This window comes from Lynx rufus, unplaced genomic scaffold (assembly GCF_022079265.1).
Source record: "Lynx rufus isolate CCGP_SWC_20201006 ecotype Redwood Valley unplaced genomic scaffold, mLynRuf1.p SCAF_3, whole genome shotgun sequence".
NCBI classification, from domain to species: Eukaryota; Metazoa; Chordata; class Mammalia; order Carnivora; family Felidae; genus Lynx; species Lynx rufus.
In genome coordinates, this window is record NW_025814845.1 from 88,777,814 (window position 1) to 88,793,275 (window position 15,462).

The following is a 15,462-nucleotide window of genomic DNA, read 5'->3' on the forward strand; positions in this document are numbered from 1 at the left end:
ACCTAAATGGCTATTAATAGAGAAGTGATTAAAATATGGTAAATCTATGTAATGGTATGTTATAATTCTATGTAATTATATAGATTCTGATTTATAGATTCTATGAATCTATGTAATGGTATGTTATAATGGTATGTTATAATGTAAATGTATGTTATAATTCTACTTCTGCTTAACTAAATTAGATATATCCTAAAAGAAATTAGTGAGTAGTTATACATCAGAATATTAATAGCAGTTATCTCAGGTAGTAAGATAATGGATGATATTTTGTTTGATAATTTTCTGTACTCCTTTTTGCAATTATTGTATATCACATTTGTAATAAGAAAAATACTCTTAGAGTTATTTTTCAGAATTTTGACTATCTACATATATAACTAATTTATCCTTTCATCCACAACCTTTGTCTCTCTCCATTTTAGTAGTTGTAAAATACCAGCAGTCTTTTCTTATATGCTACAGAACCATTTTGAATTCACAAAGAAAGATGCACATCTAAATAATCCCAGAAAACCAGTTATTTGTCTGTCTTTTTTTTTAATTAGTAGCATTAATGAAATTTGGTAGTACCTAAAAATACTTTTGTAATTAATATTTCTACTGATGTCCAATTTAAATGTTTAGGCCTAGGGGCGCCTGGGTGGCTCAGTCAGGTAAGCATCCGACTTCAGCTCAGGTCATGATCTCACGGTCCGTGAGTTCGAGCCCGTGTTGGGCTCTGTGCTGACAGCTCAGAGCCTGGAGCCTGCTTCAGATTCTGTGTCTCCCTGTCTTTCTGCCCCTCCCCTGCTCATGCTCTGTCTCTGTCTCAAAAATAAATAAAAACATTAAAAAAATAAATATTTAGGCCTAGGTTGAAAGCATTCCACATATGCTGACATTAATTCACCTTTTCTCTTTGTATTTTTCTGTCTTATAGTTGTATTCAGTAGGAGTCTAATGCAATCTGCATATGTAATTTTAAATTGTCTGGAAGTCATATTAAAATAGCTGAAATAAGTACAATCAATTTCAGTTTATCCAGTTATCACAATATATAAAAGGTTGTTATTTTCACATGTGTTCATGTTTAGTATTAAAAAGTTACTGAGAGGGGCACCCTGAGTGGCTCAGCTGGTTAAGCATCCAACTCTTAATCTTGCTCAGGTGGATGATCTCACAGTTCATGAGATCCAGCCCTGAGCTGGTCTGACAGCACGGAGCCTGCTTGGGATTCATTCATTTTCTCTCTCTCTCTCTCTCTTTCTCTCTCTCATGCACTCACTCTATCAAAAAAATAAACTTTAAAAAGATGAAAAATTAAAAGTTACTGAGCTATCTTACTTTTTTCATATCATTTCCTTAAAATTGTGTGTTTTTCGGGGCGCCTGGGTGGCGCAGTCGGTTAAGCGTCCGACTTCAGCCAGGTCACGATCTCGCGGTCCGGGAGTTCGAGCCCCGCGTCAGGCTCTGGGCTGATGGCTCGGAGCCTGGAGCCTGTTTCCGATTCTGTGTCTCCCTCTCTCTCTGCTCCTCCCCCGTTCATGCTCTGTCTCTCTCTGTCCCAAAAATAAATTTAAAAAAAACGTAGAAAAAAAAATTAAAAAAAAATAAAATTGTGTGTTTTATACTTTTTTTTCACAAAGGTTTTTTTTTTTTTTAATGTTTTATTTACTTTTAAGACAGAGAGAGACAGAGCATGAGTGGGGATGGGGCAGAGAGAGAGGGAGACACAGAATCTGAAGCAGGCTCCAGGTTCTGAGCTGTGAGCACAGAGCCCGACGTGGGGCTCGAATCCAAGAACTGTGAGATCATGACCTGAGCTGAAATTGGACGCTTAACCAGCTGAACCACCCACGTGCCCCTGAGTGTGTGTTTTATACTTAAAGCACCTTCAATTCAGATTAGCTATGTTCTAGTACTCGATAACCACGTGTCGCTAGTGGCTACCATATGGGGTAATGCAGGTCTGTCACATGTGTCTATGATTCCAGTTGTTTTTACCTCTCCTAGTAAACCTAGTTTTCAGCCCTTAGTTTTTTTTTTCATTCTTTCCTAGTGTACCTGATTCAACTCTTTTTCTATATTTTACATAAGCTTTACAGCTCTCAAGTAATATGTTATCTACAAAGGAACTATTTTTCTAATGGAATAGGACTACTTAGTGCATTCTGTACATATGTACACATAATTATGTTTAACTGATTTAAAGATAACATGTTCTTTTGTAAGAATTATGGAAACTGTGATGTCTGGACTTTTAAGAATATAGTACATTTTTATCTTAAGTAAAGTTGGGTGTAGTTCAGTTTTATGTTAAGTAAAGTTGGGTGTAGTTCTGAATTTTTAAAAATAGTAATTAGTTGCTGTGTCAGTTGCTATTGCTATATAACAAATTATTCCAAAACTTAACAGTCAAAAACAACTATTTTATTATGCTCACAGATTTTGTTGATCAGGAATTTGCACAGGGCAGAGTCAGGATGGCTTTTCTCTGCTCTATGATATCTAGGGCCTCAGCTTGGAAGGCTCATTTATTCACATGTCTGGCACCTGGGCTAGAATGACTCAAAAACTTGGGAGTTCAAACCTGGGTGCCTAAATGTGACCTCTCCATGTGGTTTGACTCCCCCAGACCATGGCAGCTGTGGAATAACTGGACTTCCTGCGCAGCTAGCTACTCAGGGGTCCACATGCACATGTTCCTTCAAACAACGTAGAAACTGAATTGTCTCTGATCAAGCAGGGAAGTCACACGGCTTCGCTTCTGCCATTCTTTATTGGTGGAAGCTATTAAAAGCCTGCTCAAATTCAAAGGAAGTAGACAGATTTCACCCTTTAATCAGAACAGTATCAAAGAATTTTGGGACCACGTTTTAAAACTGCCACAATTGCTGAGGGAATTATAGGAAATACAGGCAAATGCAAATGCTAATACTACTGAAATTTCGATAATTTACAGATTTTGTTAAAAATAAAAGAGCATAGGTGTGTGTAACCTCTGTATTTGTAATATTTGTCAGGTTCAGTTTTTAGTATGTGTAGAAGAAATTAAACTTTAATATTAGTTTTGGTATTATATCCTATTACAGTTAGTAGAATTATCTAATACATTTTAAAGTTGAAGAGGAACGCCTGGGTGGCTCAGTGAGTTAAGCGTCTGACTTCAGGTAATGATCTCGCTGTTCATGAGTTCAAGTCGGGTATCAGGCTCTGTGCTGACAAGGCAGCTCAGAGCCTGGAGCCTGCTTCAGATTCTGTGTCTCCTTCTCTCTCTGCCCCTCCCCTGCTCATGCTCTGTCTCTTTCTCTCTCTCAAAAATAATAAAAACATTTAAAAAATAAATTTGAAGAAAATACTCTCTCTCAAAAAAAAATAAGTAAATAAATAAAGTTTTTAAAAAAGGGCACCTGGGTGGCTCAGTTGGTTAAGCGTCCAACTCTTGATTTCAAGGTCATGATTTCATAGTTCATGACTTAGAGCCCCACATCCGGCTCCGTGTTGATATTGATAGTGTAAGGCCTGCTTGGGATTCTCTCTCTCTCTCTCTGTCTCTCTCTCTCTCTCTCTCTCTCTCCCTCCCTCCCCCTCTCTCCCCCTCTCTGCCCCTCTCTCCCCCTCTCTCCCCCTCTCTCTCCCTCTCTCCCCCTCTCTCTCCCTCTCTCTCCCTCTCTCTCCCTCTCTCTCCCTCTCCCTCCCTCTCTTTCCCTCTCCCTCCCTCTCCCTCCCTCTCCTCCTTCCCCCCTCCCCTCTCCCTCTCCGCCCAGTTCTTCCCCCCACTTATGTGTGCTCACACTCTAAATAAATAAGTAAAATTGAAGAAAATGTGTTTCTTGTTAGGTCACAGTAAGATAAAATTTTTAAAAATATTTTACTTGTCCTGGATACCATTTTCTTTTCATTTAAGCTGATCTTATGTTTATTTATTTTTTTAAGTAATCTTTTGAAAATTGATTTAAAATATTTGAAAGGAAGCATTTTACTTCCAAAGGAGTCTTGATTCATTTATCATTTGAACCAGATTATCTTCACATACTTTTCATATATTCATAACATTTGGATCTTGATATTGAATAAGGATTGGTAAGCATCAACATATAATTTGCTATTCACACCTTCACATCCCCTCAAAGTAAGTAACTTTCTTTGATGGGCTGAGAAGTAAAAAAGGTTTCCTTTTTTCACCAGAAGTAGGTAGTTCACTTCTGGTAAACATTAGCATGTACAACATTCCTGTTAGCTTTAAAAGAATGGCATTTGAATAGCTTGGACATACTGATGATTATTTCCCTGTTTTCAGATCCTATAGGGTAGATGAGCCACATCATTTATTAAGTGGATAGATATTTAAACAGACTTATCTAACTCTGATGTGGGTCTTCTCTTGATTGATAATGCCTTACCAGTATAGAGTTTAGTCTTTTTTTTTGTTTTTTCTTTTTGCCTAATTTGTAAAGTAGGTATAATTACAACTGTTTACTTCAAAGGACAGTGAATGGCACATAATGTAATATGTTTAATAATACTTGTAATATTAATAAAACTATATGTAATTTTATATATACTTATATATATTATATATACTTATATATATATTATGTATACTTATATATATAATATACTTATATACTTATAATATTTATATACTTATATATATAAGTATATATATATAGTATATACTTATATATATGTACTTATATATATATAAGTATATATATAAACTTATATGTAAACTTATATATAAGTATATATAAATTTATATGTAAGTGGTGAATCACTAAATTCTATTCCTGAAATTACTGCGCTGAATGTTAACTAACTTGGATTTAAATTTTAAAAAAATTAATAAAAGTAATACTGAGGTTAATGTTAATTTGAATGGTATTGATACAAAATCTATTCTGTAGTGATCAAAAATATGAATATATGTCAATGGAAATATTAAAAGTATTAGAGAAGGGACGCCTGGGTGGCTCAGTCGCTTGAACTTTGACTTCAGCTTAGGTCGTGATCTCGAGGTCTGTGAGTTCAAGCCCGCCTCGGGCTCTGTGCTGACAGCTCAGAGCCTGGAGCCTGCTTCAGATTCTGTGTATCCCTCTCTCTCTGCCCCTCTCCCGCTCATGCTGTCTCTTTCTCTGTCAAAAAAATAAATAAACATTAAAAAAAAAATTTTTAAGTAGTAGAGGAAAACACAGGTATATATTTTTATAATATTAGAATGGGGCTCTATTAAGTATGACTTAAAAATTTATCAAGCATGAAAGAAAGATTTTACTATATAATAATAGAGAAACTATAGCAAAGGGCACCATGAACAAAGTCAAAAAACAGTAACCCAAGGGAAACAGTAACCCAAGGGAAAAAAATTTTTTTGAATGTTATTTTTCAAGAGAGAGAGAGAGAGACAGAGCGTGAGGAGGGGAGGGGCAGAAAAAGAGGAGACATTGAACCTGAAGCAGGCTCCAGGCTCTGAGCTGTCAGCACAGCCTGATGTGGAGCTCGAACCCATGGACTGCGAGATCATGACCTGAGCTAAAGTCGGACACTTAACCAACGCTTAACTGACTGAGCCACCCAGGTGCCCTGGTTAAACTTCTTAATATACAAGAACACTTATAAATCATTATGGAAAGCACAACCCTGTGACAAAAGGACAAATAACAGAGAAAGACACCTAAGTAGCTAAGAAATACTTGGAAAGATTCTCAGCATTACTCAAAGTTAAGTATGCAACCTGAAATGTTTCTCAGGTTGGCAAGATTGAAATGTTAGTGTTGGGAAGATGAGGCATTCTTAAGCATTATTCATAGGAAGTATAAATTGATAGACTTTTTGAAGAGATATTTGGCAGTAATGGTCAATTTTAAAAGTACAAACCCTTTGAACCTACAGATTCATCACAGAGGTTGACCTCATAAATATAAATTAGTTTACTCCCTGAAATAAATATTCATCAAAGGAGATTTAGTGAATAATATTACATCTCCGTAATGAAATACTATATAGATTTTTACAAGAATGGTGAAGATTTATATATGCTAACACAGAAGGATATTCAGGATATTTAGTAAAAAAAGCAAATTACAGAACTGTGTCATGAAAGATACGCAAGAAACCATTAAGTATAGCTACATGTAGGAAGAAGGATATCAGCTACCAGGAAAAGGAGTGGTACTTTTTATTTTATATTCTTCACTGTTTGAAAAAAAATTTTTTTTACAATGGGTATCTAGTGTTAATTTTTTAGTTAAAAAAAAAAAAACAAAAAAAAGCTAATAAAAAAGGTTTGTACTTCTTCCATACTGGGAATGGTAGTTATCTATTGCTGTCTAACAAAACACTCCAAAATTTAGCAACTTAAACAACAAATGTTTAATCTCATCATTTCTGAAGGACATGAATTTGGGAGCAGCTGGGTAGTTTCTGGCTTTGGATGTCATGAGATTGTAGTCAAGCTGTCATTTGGAGCTGTAGTTTTCTCAAGACTCTACTGAGTATGAAGGATCTGTTTCTAAACTCACTGATGTGATTGTTGGCAGGCCCCAGTTTCCCCTTGGCTGTTGGGCACAGAGTTCAGTACCTTACCTCATGGGTTCTTCCATAGGCTCCTCACAATTCGGCAGCTTTGTTCAAACTTCATGATCTAAGAGAGAGCTAGCACTCAAGATTAGGCTAATCTTGGAAGCGATAAATCATTACCTCTGCTTAATGTGCTATTGGTCACGCAGATCAGTCTTAGTATATTTTGGGAGGATGTGAATTCACACCCAAGGGTATCAGTACCACGAGGTAGAGATCACTGGGAGCCATCTTGGAGGCTAGCTACCACAGTGGGTCATAATAGTATATCTTTTGTGACAATTTGGGATTATGGCAATATTTACATGGGAACTGTGTTTAAAAACTAGTATCTCCTTGCCAATCCCTATAAATGTTTGCTTTTCTTTTTCAGGTCCAGCACAGAATCAAATGCATGTTCCATCAGGGTATGGATTGCATCCTCAAAACTATATTGCTCCCTCAGGACATTATCCTCAAGGACCTGGGAAAATGACCTCATTGCCATTGGATAGCCAATGTGGTGATTACTACTCTGGTCTCTATATTGTACCGACACAAAATGTGGTGACTCCTAACACAGCAAACCAACAACCAGGAGCACAGCAGATGTATGGCAGGGGTCCTCCTGCTCCTCATATTGTAGGATCCACTCCGGGACCTTTCCAGGGTGCCGCTTCATCAGCATCCCATTTGCATACGAGTGCCTCCCAGCCGTACTCCCCTTTTGTGAATCACTACAGTAGTCCAGCCATGTACTCTGCCAACTCTTCTGTTGCTTCTCAGGGATTTCCCTCTACTTGTGGTCACTATGCTATGTCAACTGTTTCTAATGCTGCGTATCCTAGTGTTTCATATCCCTCTCTGCCTGCTGGTGATCCATATGGGCAACAAATGTTTACCTCACAGAATGCTCCGACTGTCCGGCCGGTTAGAGATAATTCATTTTCTGGTCACAGTACAGCTATCAGTCATTCATCACCGCTTCCACCTCCACCATCACACCAGTACCACCAGCAGCAGAGTCTTTCAGGATGCAGTACTCTCTCGTGGTCAGCTTCAGGCCTTCCTTCAACCCAAGATAATCTCCTCCGAAACCACAGTGGCTCCCTGGCTACAGCCAACAGCAACCCAACAAATACTGGTAGGTTGAATGAAAAGTACACCAAAGCATGGCTGAAAATCAGTGCATTTCCAGTCAGGTTTTTATTTGCATGAAGGTTAAAGATAATATTGCCTAATGGAAAAATTGGAAATTAGCTCACCTTTGCAGTTTATTTGCCTTATTTATTGTGGTACTTTGCAACATTTCCCCGAACCCTTTTCCTTCACCTATTCACAATCAGACACCCAACCATCTACCATACATAGGTGTGTTCTTTGTCATGATTGGGATCTCAGGCAATGTTTATTGATACATTTTATGCCTCTGCAATAGTTGTCTTTAGTATGAATTAGGTCTAGGGCAAAATAGGATCCATTTGGATTTATGCTTTGTTAGCCTCTACTTTCTTTTTTATACCGCTCAACCTTGGGACAGTTACTATTTCAGCCAGAGCCCTACTCACTATGGAATACCACACCGGTTTCCCAAGTGAAGCCCTGTTAGCAACGCTCACAGAAAAAATATATATGTATGTAATATGTCAGAATACATACTAAAGCTTATGTTTTCTATTCCCTATTGGTAAATTAGGATGAAGGATGGGGAAGAGGAAGAAAGATACATGAAGAATACTCTTGTAGTCTTTCTAACCATCCTAAATCAAGATATGGTTAAATTTATTAGTTTGAAAATTACGTACATGTCATTTTTGTGTGGGGTTTCCATAGGATATACTCATTTTAATTCAACTTGTGAGCTTGAACTTCACAAAATATGCTCTTGAACTGAATGAAAATGTATGTAAAGAATGAGAACTGGTCAAGATGTGGTAGTTTTCTGAACAGTATCTTTAAATTGTATATCAGAGTCCAAAGAGCCATAGTTTAAAGATGATGTAGAAAAGTATCCTTCCCTGGACAATTAGATTATTTAAAATTAGAACTTTGGAATATTATGTCTGAACTGTATGCTTGAGATAATCTGTTCTTTCACCGCTGTGTTATGTAAAAACACTTTTGGCTGTAAGCAACTAATAGTGGCTTAAACAAAAGTGGTATTTTTCTCAGATAACAAGAAGTCTAGGTAGATATAGTGGATCCAGATGTCCTCAGTGTCTTTTCTGCCGTCCTTTGCACATTGGTTTATAGAAACAGTTGAACTTCTGTATCTGTAGACATCTAGTCTTGGTTAAAAGCAGAAAGTAGGGAGAGGAAAGAAGATAGCGTGGTGGTACTGACAGACTTTTTATATCATTTGCCATAGCTGTTTTAAAAGACAGTCCCTAATTTTAGGGAGGATTGGAAAATGAACATTTAGCTTTGTAGCCTTCATGGTAGAAGCAGGTGAGAAAGAAATGTGTTGGTATCAACTAGGCCTTGGGTAAGTCAACGTAGAGCATCTCTCACAGCTCTCAAATCTGGCTGTGCACCAGGTCCCCTTGCACAGATTGTGATCTTCAACCCTACCTACTGAGCTAGAAGAGAATCTTCAGTATAGTCTGTGGAATCTATATTTCTGATTTGACCTCATGACGCCTAGTACAAGATTCAAATGCAAATTCGATTTCTTTTTGTTTTACAAATGAGGAAAGCTATCCAAGTTGGGTTTTGCCTTCCGGTGGTGATTAATGTTAGAAACAGAGTTTGTCCCGGAGCTCAGTTTCTTTGACTCTCAGCCTTCCCTCCTCAGAACCAGGGCTTTCTGTCCCCTAGAAATTGTTTTCTTTCTCTCTTCTTTCAGCAGTCCTTTTACAGATCAGCTTATCCTAAGGTCCCTCTGACTTAAGGATTTTGTGACTTTCGGGACAAAAAAAGAAGAAATACAGGTAATTCCTATCTTATTTCTGAGATGGGAATGGGACCCTGGATGGAACCAATTATACTGAGATACAGGGTCAGGGAAATACAGGGCCACTTGGCCAATGAATAGAACACCTAATTGTAAAGAGCTATCGCTGAAAAAAATATTGAATAAAGAATAATTACAAAATTACCTTCTTTTTGAATAATAATTAGTCCTTTACATAGAGAGATGGGGTATATTTCCATTCTTTTAATCCTAGTACCGTACCATGAAAGTCATAAAAATATAATTTGAGAAGTTAATTCATGTCGAATAGGGTTTTGTTTTGTTTTTTTTTGACTTTAGATTGGCAAGTTACTTTTTAATTCTAGTTCGGAACTTGACAAATATATCTCAGGTTAATTGGATACTTGTTCTTCCCCATTTCAAAAGAAATAAAGAGGTTATTTTTGAAACCTACTTTGAAATGAAATATTACAGAAGTTCCCAGACTTTCTCAGGTTGAATCGATATGTATCAATATTTCTTTTCGTGGCGCCCCAAGCAATGTAGTAGTAATAGTTCATAAGGTATTTGGCAGATATCACTGTTTCTCTTAGAAATTTAAAACATCCTTTGGTAAGTTTTTATAGTGAGAAATTAACAAATACACATAGAAAGAGTTCAGATATAGATAGAATGAAAAGTAAAACTTTACTACCATTAGAAATTTTGGCCATTAATTTCCAGAGATAATCACAGTTAGCAATTTTTTTTGTGAATCCTTCCAGAAATCCTCTACACGTATACAAATGTTCTATATTAGAGGTATCATAAGCACATACGTACACATTTAAAGTTAATCATTAAATACTAAGGAATTATTTTGTATGATACACCAAATAACATGAAACTATTGAAATTTGTAAATTTTTGGTTAATTTATGTTACTTTTACTAAATAAAACCCATTTAATCCTAATATATAAATGTACTATATTGGAATGGAATAAACTACATTCATTTTTTAAAAAATAAGAGGCGCCTGGGTGGCTCAGTCAGTTAAGCGTCCAACTTCAGCTCAGGTCATGATCTCGCAGTCCGTGGGTTCGAGCCCTGTGCTGACAGCTCAGAGCCTGGAGCCTGTTTCGGATTCTGTGTCTCCCTCTTTCTCTGACCCTCCCCTGTTCATGCTCTGTCTCTGTCTCAAAAATAAATAAATGTTTAAAAAAAAAATTTGTTTTAAATAAAAAATAAATAACTAAATAAAACATCCCTTAGAACCCTGTAAATTTTTGCAAGGCTGACTTGTGTGCTTAGGTACCAGTTTTGGGAACCATGGGAATATTGATTTAAATTTCCTAGAAAGACAGGAAACTTTTTTTAATTGTTTTGGTCACACTTATACAATATTAAATTAGAATGATAATCTTAGGTATTAAATATAGTTTTGTGTGAAATTCATGGAATAATTGACTAAAATGATTGCATCTTTTTATTGATTATACTAGTTTCATTTTAGGTGTAGTAAAAGTTCTTCAACAATTCATAAAGTGTTGGAGATCCAAAAACATGAACCTGAGTTAAATGATTACCAAAAACGTGGTGATGCATACATGCTATTATTTTTAGGCAGCCAATAAGTTCATTTTTAAGAGCATTGGAATAAAAGAGAACTTAAATATTATCTCATTCCCCTGTTATTTTATAAGAACATGTCACTGTAATTCAGCACTAGAACTTCAAATTTTTTTTTTTTTAATTAAAAAGCTTATCCTAATTATATATGTCTTGGGTGCTATGTTTAGTTGTTAGGGTGAAATTTTGGCTGATATGTGTCCTTTCATATGTGAAAAGGTGTCCTTTCATTAGGACTGTTACTGTAGGTAAATCTCTGAAGGTTCAGAAATTCTAATTTGAGATGAAGTTAGTTGAGTGGGTGACTAAGATAAAAAGATACCCATCTTTGATAGCAAGATGAGTACTGAAACTTTAAATTCATTTAAAATCAATTTTTTACATTTTTTACTATCCTTTGTTTTGAAAATACATAATTTTAAAAATTAGCAAGATAATCTTGCCAAGACATACAGTTTTGCCAGGAAAGTTATTTTTTTTTAATAAAGGTTCATTTCTTTTGAGAGAGAGGGGCACGTGTGCACAGGGGAGAGAGAGAGACCCAAGCAGGTTTCACACTGTCAGCACAGAGCCCACTGTGGGGCTTGAACTCAAACCATGAAATCATGATCTGAGCCAAAATCCAGAGTCAGCTGCTTAACCGTCTAAGCCAACCAGGCGCCCCTAGGAGTTATTTTTATTAAAATTATTTTGACTTTTTTTGCTTAACGAGAGTCCCATATTAATAGCATATTATGACATAGTACTGTCTGAGAATGGTGTTTTACTATGTGCAATTTTTTAAAATAAAAAGCATTTTAAAAACTGCTTATGTAAAAATAATAAACACCTATATAATTCTATATAAAAATCCACAATACACATGACACCATGATCTAATTACTGATAAGTTAATATTATGTCTGTCATCTTGGGGTACTGATGTGCCTGAGGAAAAGCAGAATAAATTCTCAGGAAGTTTCCCCTGATATTTCATATTTGAACCGCAATCTGAAAAATGAGTTCTTCATGTGTAAAATAAATTGCAGGCAAAATAAATATTTTATATTAGATTATTTTTTTAATGTTTATTTTTGAGAGAGAGAAAGAGACAGTGTGAGCAGGGGGAAGGGCAGAGAGAGAGGGAGACACAGAATCTGAAGCAAGCTCCAGACTCTGAACTGTCATCACAGAGCCCGATGCAGGGCTCGAACTCACAAACTATGAGATCATGACCCGAGCCGAAGTCAGATGCTTAACCAACTGAGTCACCCAGGTGCCCCCAAGATAAATATTTAAATGCAAAAGGCAAAATTTTAAAAACTTCTGAGAAAGTATAGAGGACTATCTTTAGAAACTTGGAATAAAGAAAAGTTTCTTAAGGCAACACTCATAATAAATTATCACTATATTGATTAAGCATGTTCAACTTGACTAATTTCTCTCTCTCCTTTTTTTTAATGTTTATTTATTTTGAGAGAGAGAGTGCAACGGGGGAGGGAGAAAGAGAGAGGGCGAGAGAGAACCCCAAAGCAGGCTCCACACTGTCAGTGTAGAGCCTGATGCGGGGCTGGATCCCAGGAACCATGAGATCATGACCTGAACTGAAACCAAGAGTTGGACGCTCAACCTACTGAGCCGCCCAGGTGCCCCCCTGACTAATTTCTAGTTAAAAACTTTTCTTGGGACACCTGGATGGCTCAGTCAGTTAAGCATTTGACTTTGACTCAGGTCATGATCTCGCAGTTCACAAGTTCAAGCCCCACATCAGGCTTTGTGCTGACAGCTCGGAGCCTGGAGCCTGCTTCAGATTGTGTGTCTCCCTCTCTCTCTGCCCTACACCGGCTCGTGCTCTGTCTCTCTCTCTCAAAAATAAGCATTTTAAAAAAAATTAAAAACTACTCTATGATCTAGAAGCCATTATTTAAAAAAATTTTTTTTTCTTCACTGAAAGACATGAAGAAAACAAAAAGACAAGCTCTGAACTGAGAGAAAAACTATTTACAGTATTTATCCAGAATACACAAATAACACATACAAATTAATAAGGAAAAGACCAACAACCCAAGAAAAAAACAGATGAAATGAAAACATACTTTATCTCATTAATTTTGAGGAAAAGAAAATTAGAACCAGAATGAGATTACCTCCCCGCCTTTTTTTCTTTTTTAATTTTAGCACGAGTGGAGGACAGGGGCAGAGGAGGGGAGAGAGAGAGAATCTTAAACAGGCTCCACACTCAGCACAGAGCCCAACATGGGACTTGATCCCACAACCCTGGGATCATGACCTGAGCTGAAATCAAGAATCAGATGCTCGACTGACTGAGCCATTCAGGTGTTCCATAGAATGGGATGTCTTTTTATACCTAGCAGTGGAATGGTAAAAATTTGAAAGTCAGACCGTACCAAGGGATGGCAAGGGTGTGGAGTAACAGGAAGACTCTTAGACACCGTTGTTGATAGGATTTATTGGTTCACTGTTTTACGAAAATTGGGCACTAGTGGAATTGAAGATAGCCATCCCCTAAATGCAGTGATTCCATTTCTAAAATTTGATGCAATGAGTCACCTAGACTCTCGTTAAAATGCAGGTTTTGATTCACCAAGTCTAGTATGGCTTGGTCCAAGATTCTACATTTTCATTAAGTTTCTATGTGAGCTGTTGCCAGCCTAGAGACTACACTTTGAATGGAAGGCTCTAGACTACCGCATCCTGTTTTAGATGTGTGGCACTTCTAGGAAATGATGACATTTGTTTGGGATACTGGGCTAAAAAGGACTACTGTGCTCTCTAGGCCAAAAGAGCTTATTTCCCACAGGCTTCCCTCAGGGCTAAGGGGATTCTGAGTCTCTTGCTGCACACCTACGCCCCTTTGACCTACAGTTCATACCTTAAGAAGCTCTGCCCTAGAGAAACTTGCGTATCTGCACCAGGGACATGTTCAGGAATATTTATAGCAGCACTGTTTGTGAAAACAAAAAATTGGAAACCCAAAAGCCAGTATAATAGAATGGATAGGTTATATCATTCCAATGGACTACTGAACAGAAGTGGAAATGTCATATACGGTTGCACACATTAACCTGAGTGGACCCCAGAAATTTAACGTAGGAAGTCGTGGACTCTATCATGGGAAGACCCTGTTACTTAAAAATGGCTCAACTGAAATATATGGAGGATATGTTGTGTGTCCAAGAGGACAGAGAACAAATAAACGGAAATACTGTCAGCCTTGCACAGAGTCTCCAGAACTTTATGATTGGCTTTTTCTTGGACTTATGGCTGTGCTTCTGCTTTTTTTTATGTTGGTTCGTTGGTTCTTCATGAAATGGATTGTGTGTGTGTTTGGTGTATTAATCGACCTTTAATGTCCAAAAGAGGCATGGCTGCAGAGCATAGGAGATGTGGTGGGGTCTCAACTTTTGCTTCAGAAATGAGGGAGAGATGAACACAAACCAGACATTTCCAGCTGTCCACACAAGTCTGGGAAGGCAGGGGAGAAACACAGACTTGGACGTTCATAAAAAAATTCAATAAAACCAACGTATGTAGTGTGATATTGTTACCGAGTTGAAAAGCAAACAAAAAAAATGTTTAGGAATACTTGTATGTGTGGCAAATTATTTAAAAACAAATGCAAGGGAATAATAAACAGAATTCAGGAGGGAGGACTTCCGTGAGGAGTACACTGATAGCTTCAGCAGTTTGGGAAATATTTTATTTTCACAACTGGATGCTGAGTTCATGGGCATTTTATTATGTTTTTATATATGTGTATATGTGTATATGCACAGATGTATCACATAAACTCTTATCTATACCAACTGTTTTATTAAAGAAAAAAGTTTGTCAAAGCGAGGAGTGAATTTATTCCTTTTTAATGGGAAAGAGCATGGCAAGTTCAAGGGACTGGAAGAAGAGCAGTGAAGCTAGAGGAGAAGCACAGGCCAGGGTGAGGCTAGGGACTTAGGATCATTCCAGGCCTTGTTAACCATGTTAGAAAGTTTTGAGGGTAAGATGTTTTGTCTTCACCCTGAAGCACTGGCAGAATTCTGAAGGATTATAAGCAGGTTGGAGACTGGCTGTAACGTTCCGGAACAGAGAGGGGCCCTGTTTAAAATTACTTATCTTTGACTTTGTGCTTGGAATTGCTTTTGAAAAATTAATTGTGGGAATCGTTTGAGGCCTAGGATGATGGACTTGTTCTCCATAGAGGTTTTTTTCTTTCCTTCTGCCAAGTGCCTCTGGGTACTACCAGCTTATTGCACTAATTCATTTCCAGGCCTCTTGATTTCCTGGACTATGAATGATCTGAACCAAAGCTCCTTGTGTTTATAAGGATTAGATTCCTGGCTTATCCTTATCCTAAAGTTATAACCCTTCAGAGTACTATCTTAAAAGTGGAAGTATGGGTAC

The 15,462-nt window shown here is 37.1% G+C and overlaps 1 protein-coding gene across 5 annotated transcripts in view; it reads left to right on the top strand.

Annotated features, from left to right (window-relative positions):
- SEC24B (SEC24 homolog B, COPII coat complex component) overlaps positions 1-15,462 on the top strand; it is a 99,834-nt gene that overhangs the window by 16,614 nt on the left and 67,758 nt on the right. For all 5 annotated transcript variants that reach the window (XR_006964239.1, XM_047090619.1, XM_047090620.1 and 2 more), the window contains exon 2: positions 6,935-7,684. Coding sequence is in view for 4 of the 5 variants with exons in the window: in XM_047090619.1 (XP_046946575.1) it covers positions 6,935-7,684 (750 nt within the window). In the remaining variant the exon portion in view is untranslated. The remainder of the gene's footprint in view (positions 1-6,934; positions 7,685-15,462) is intronic.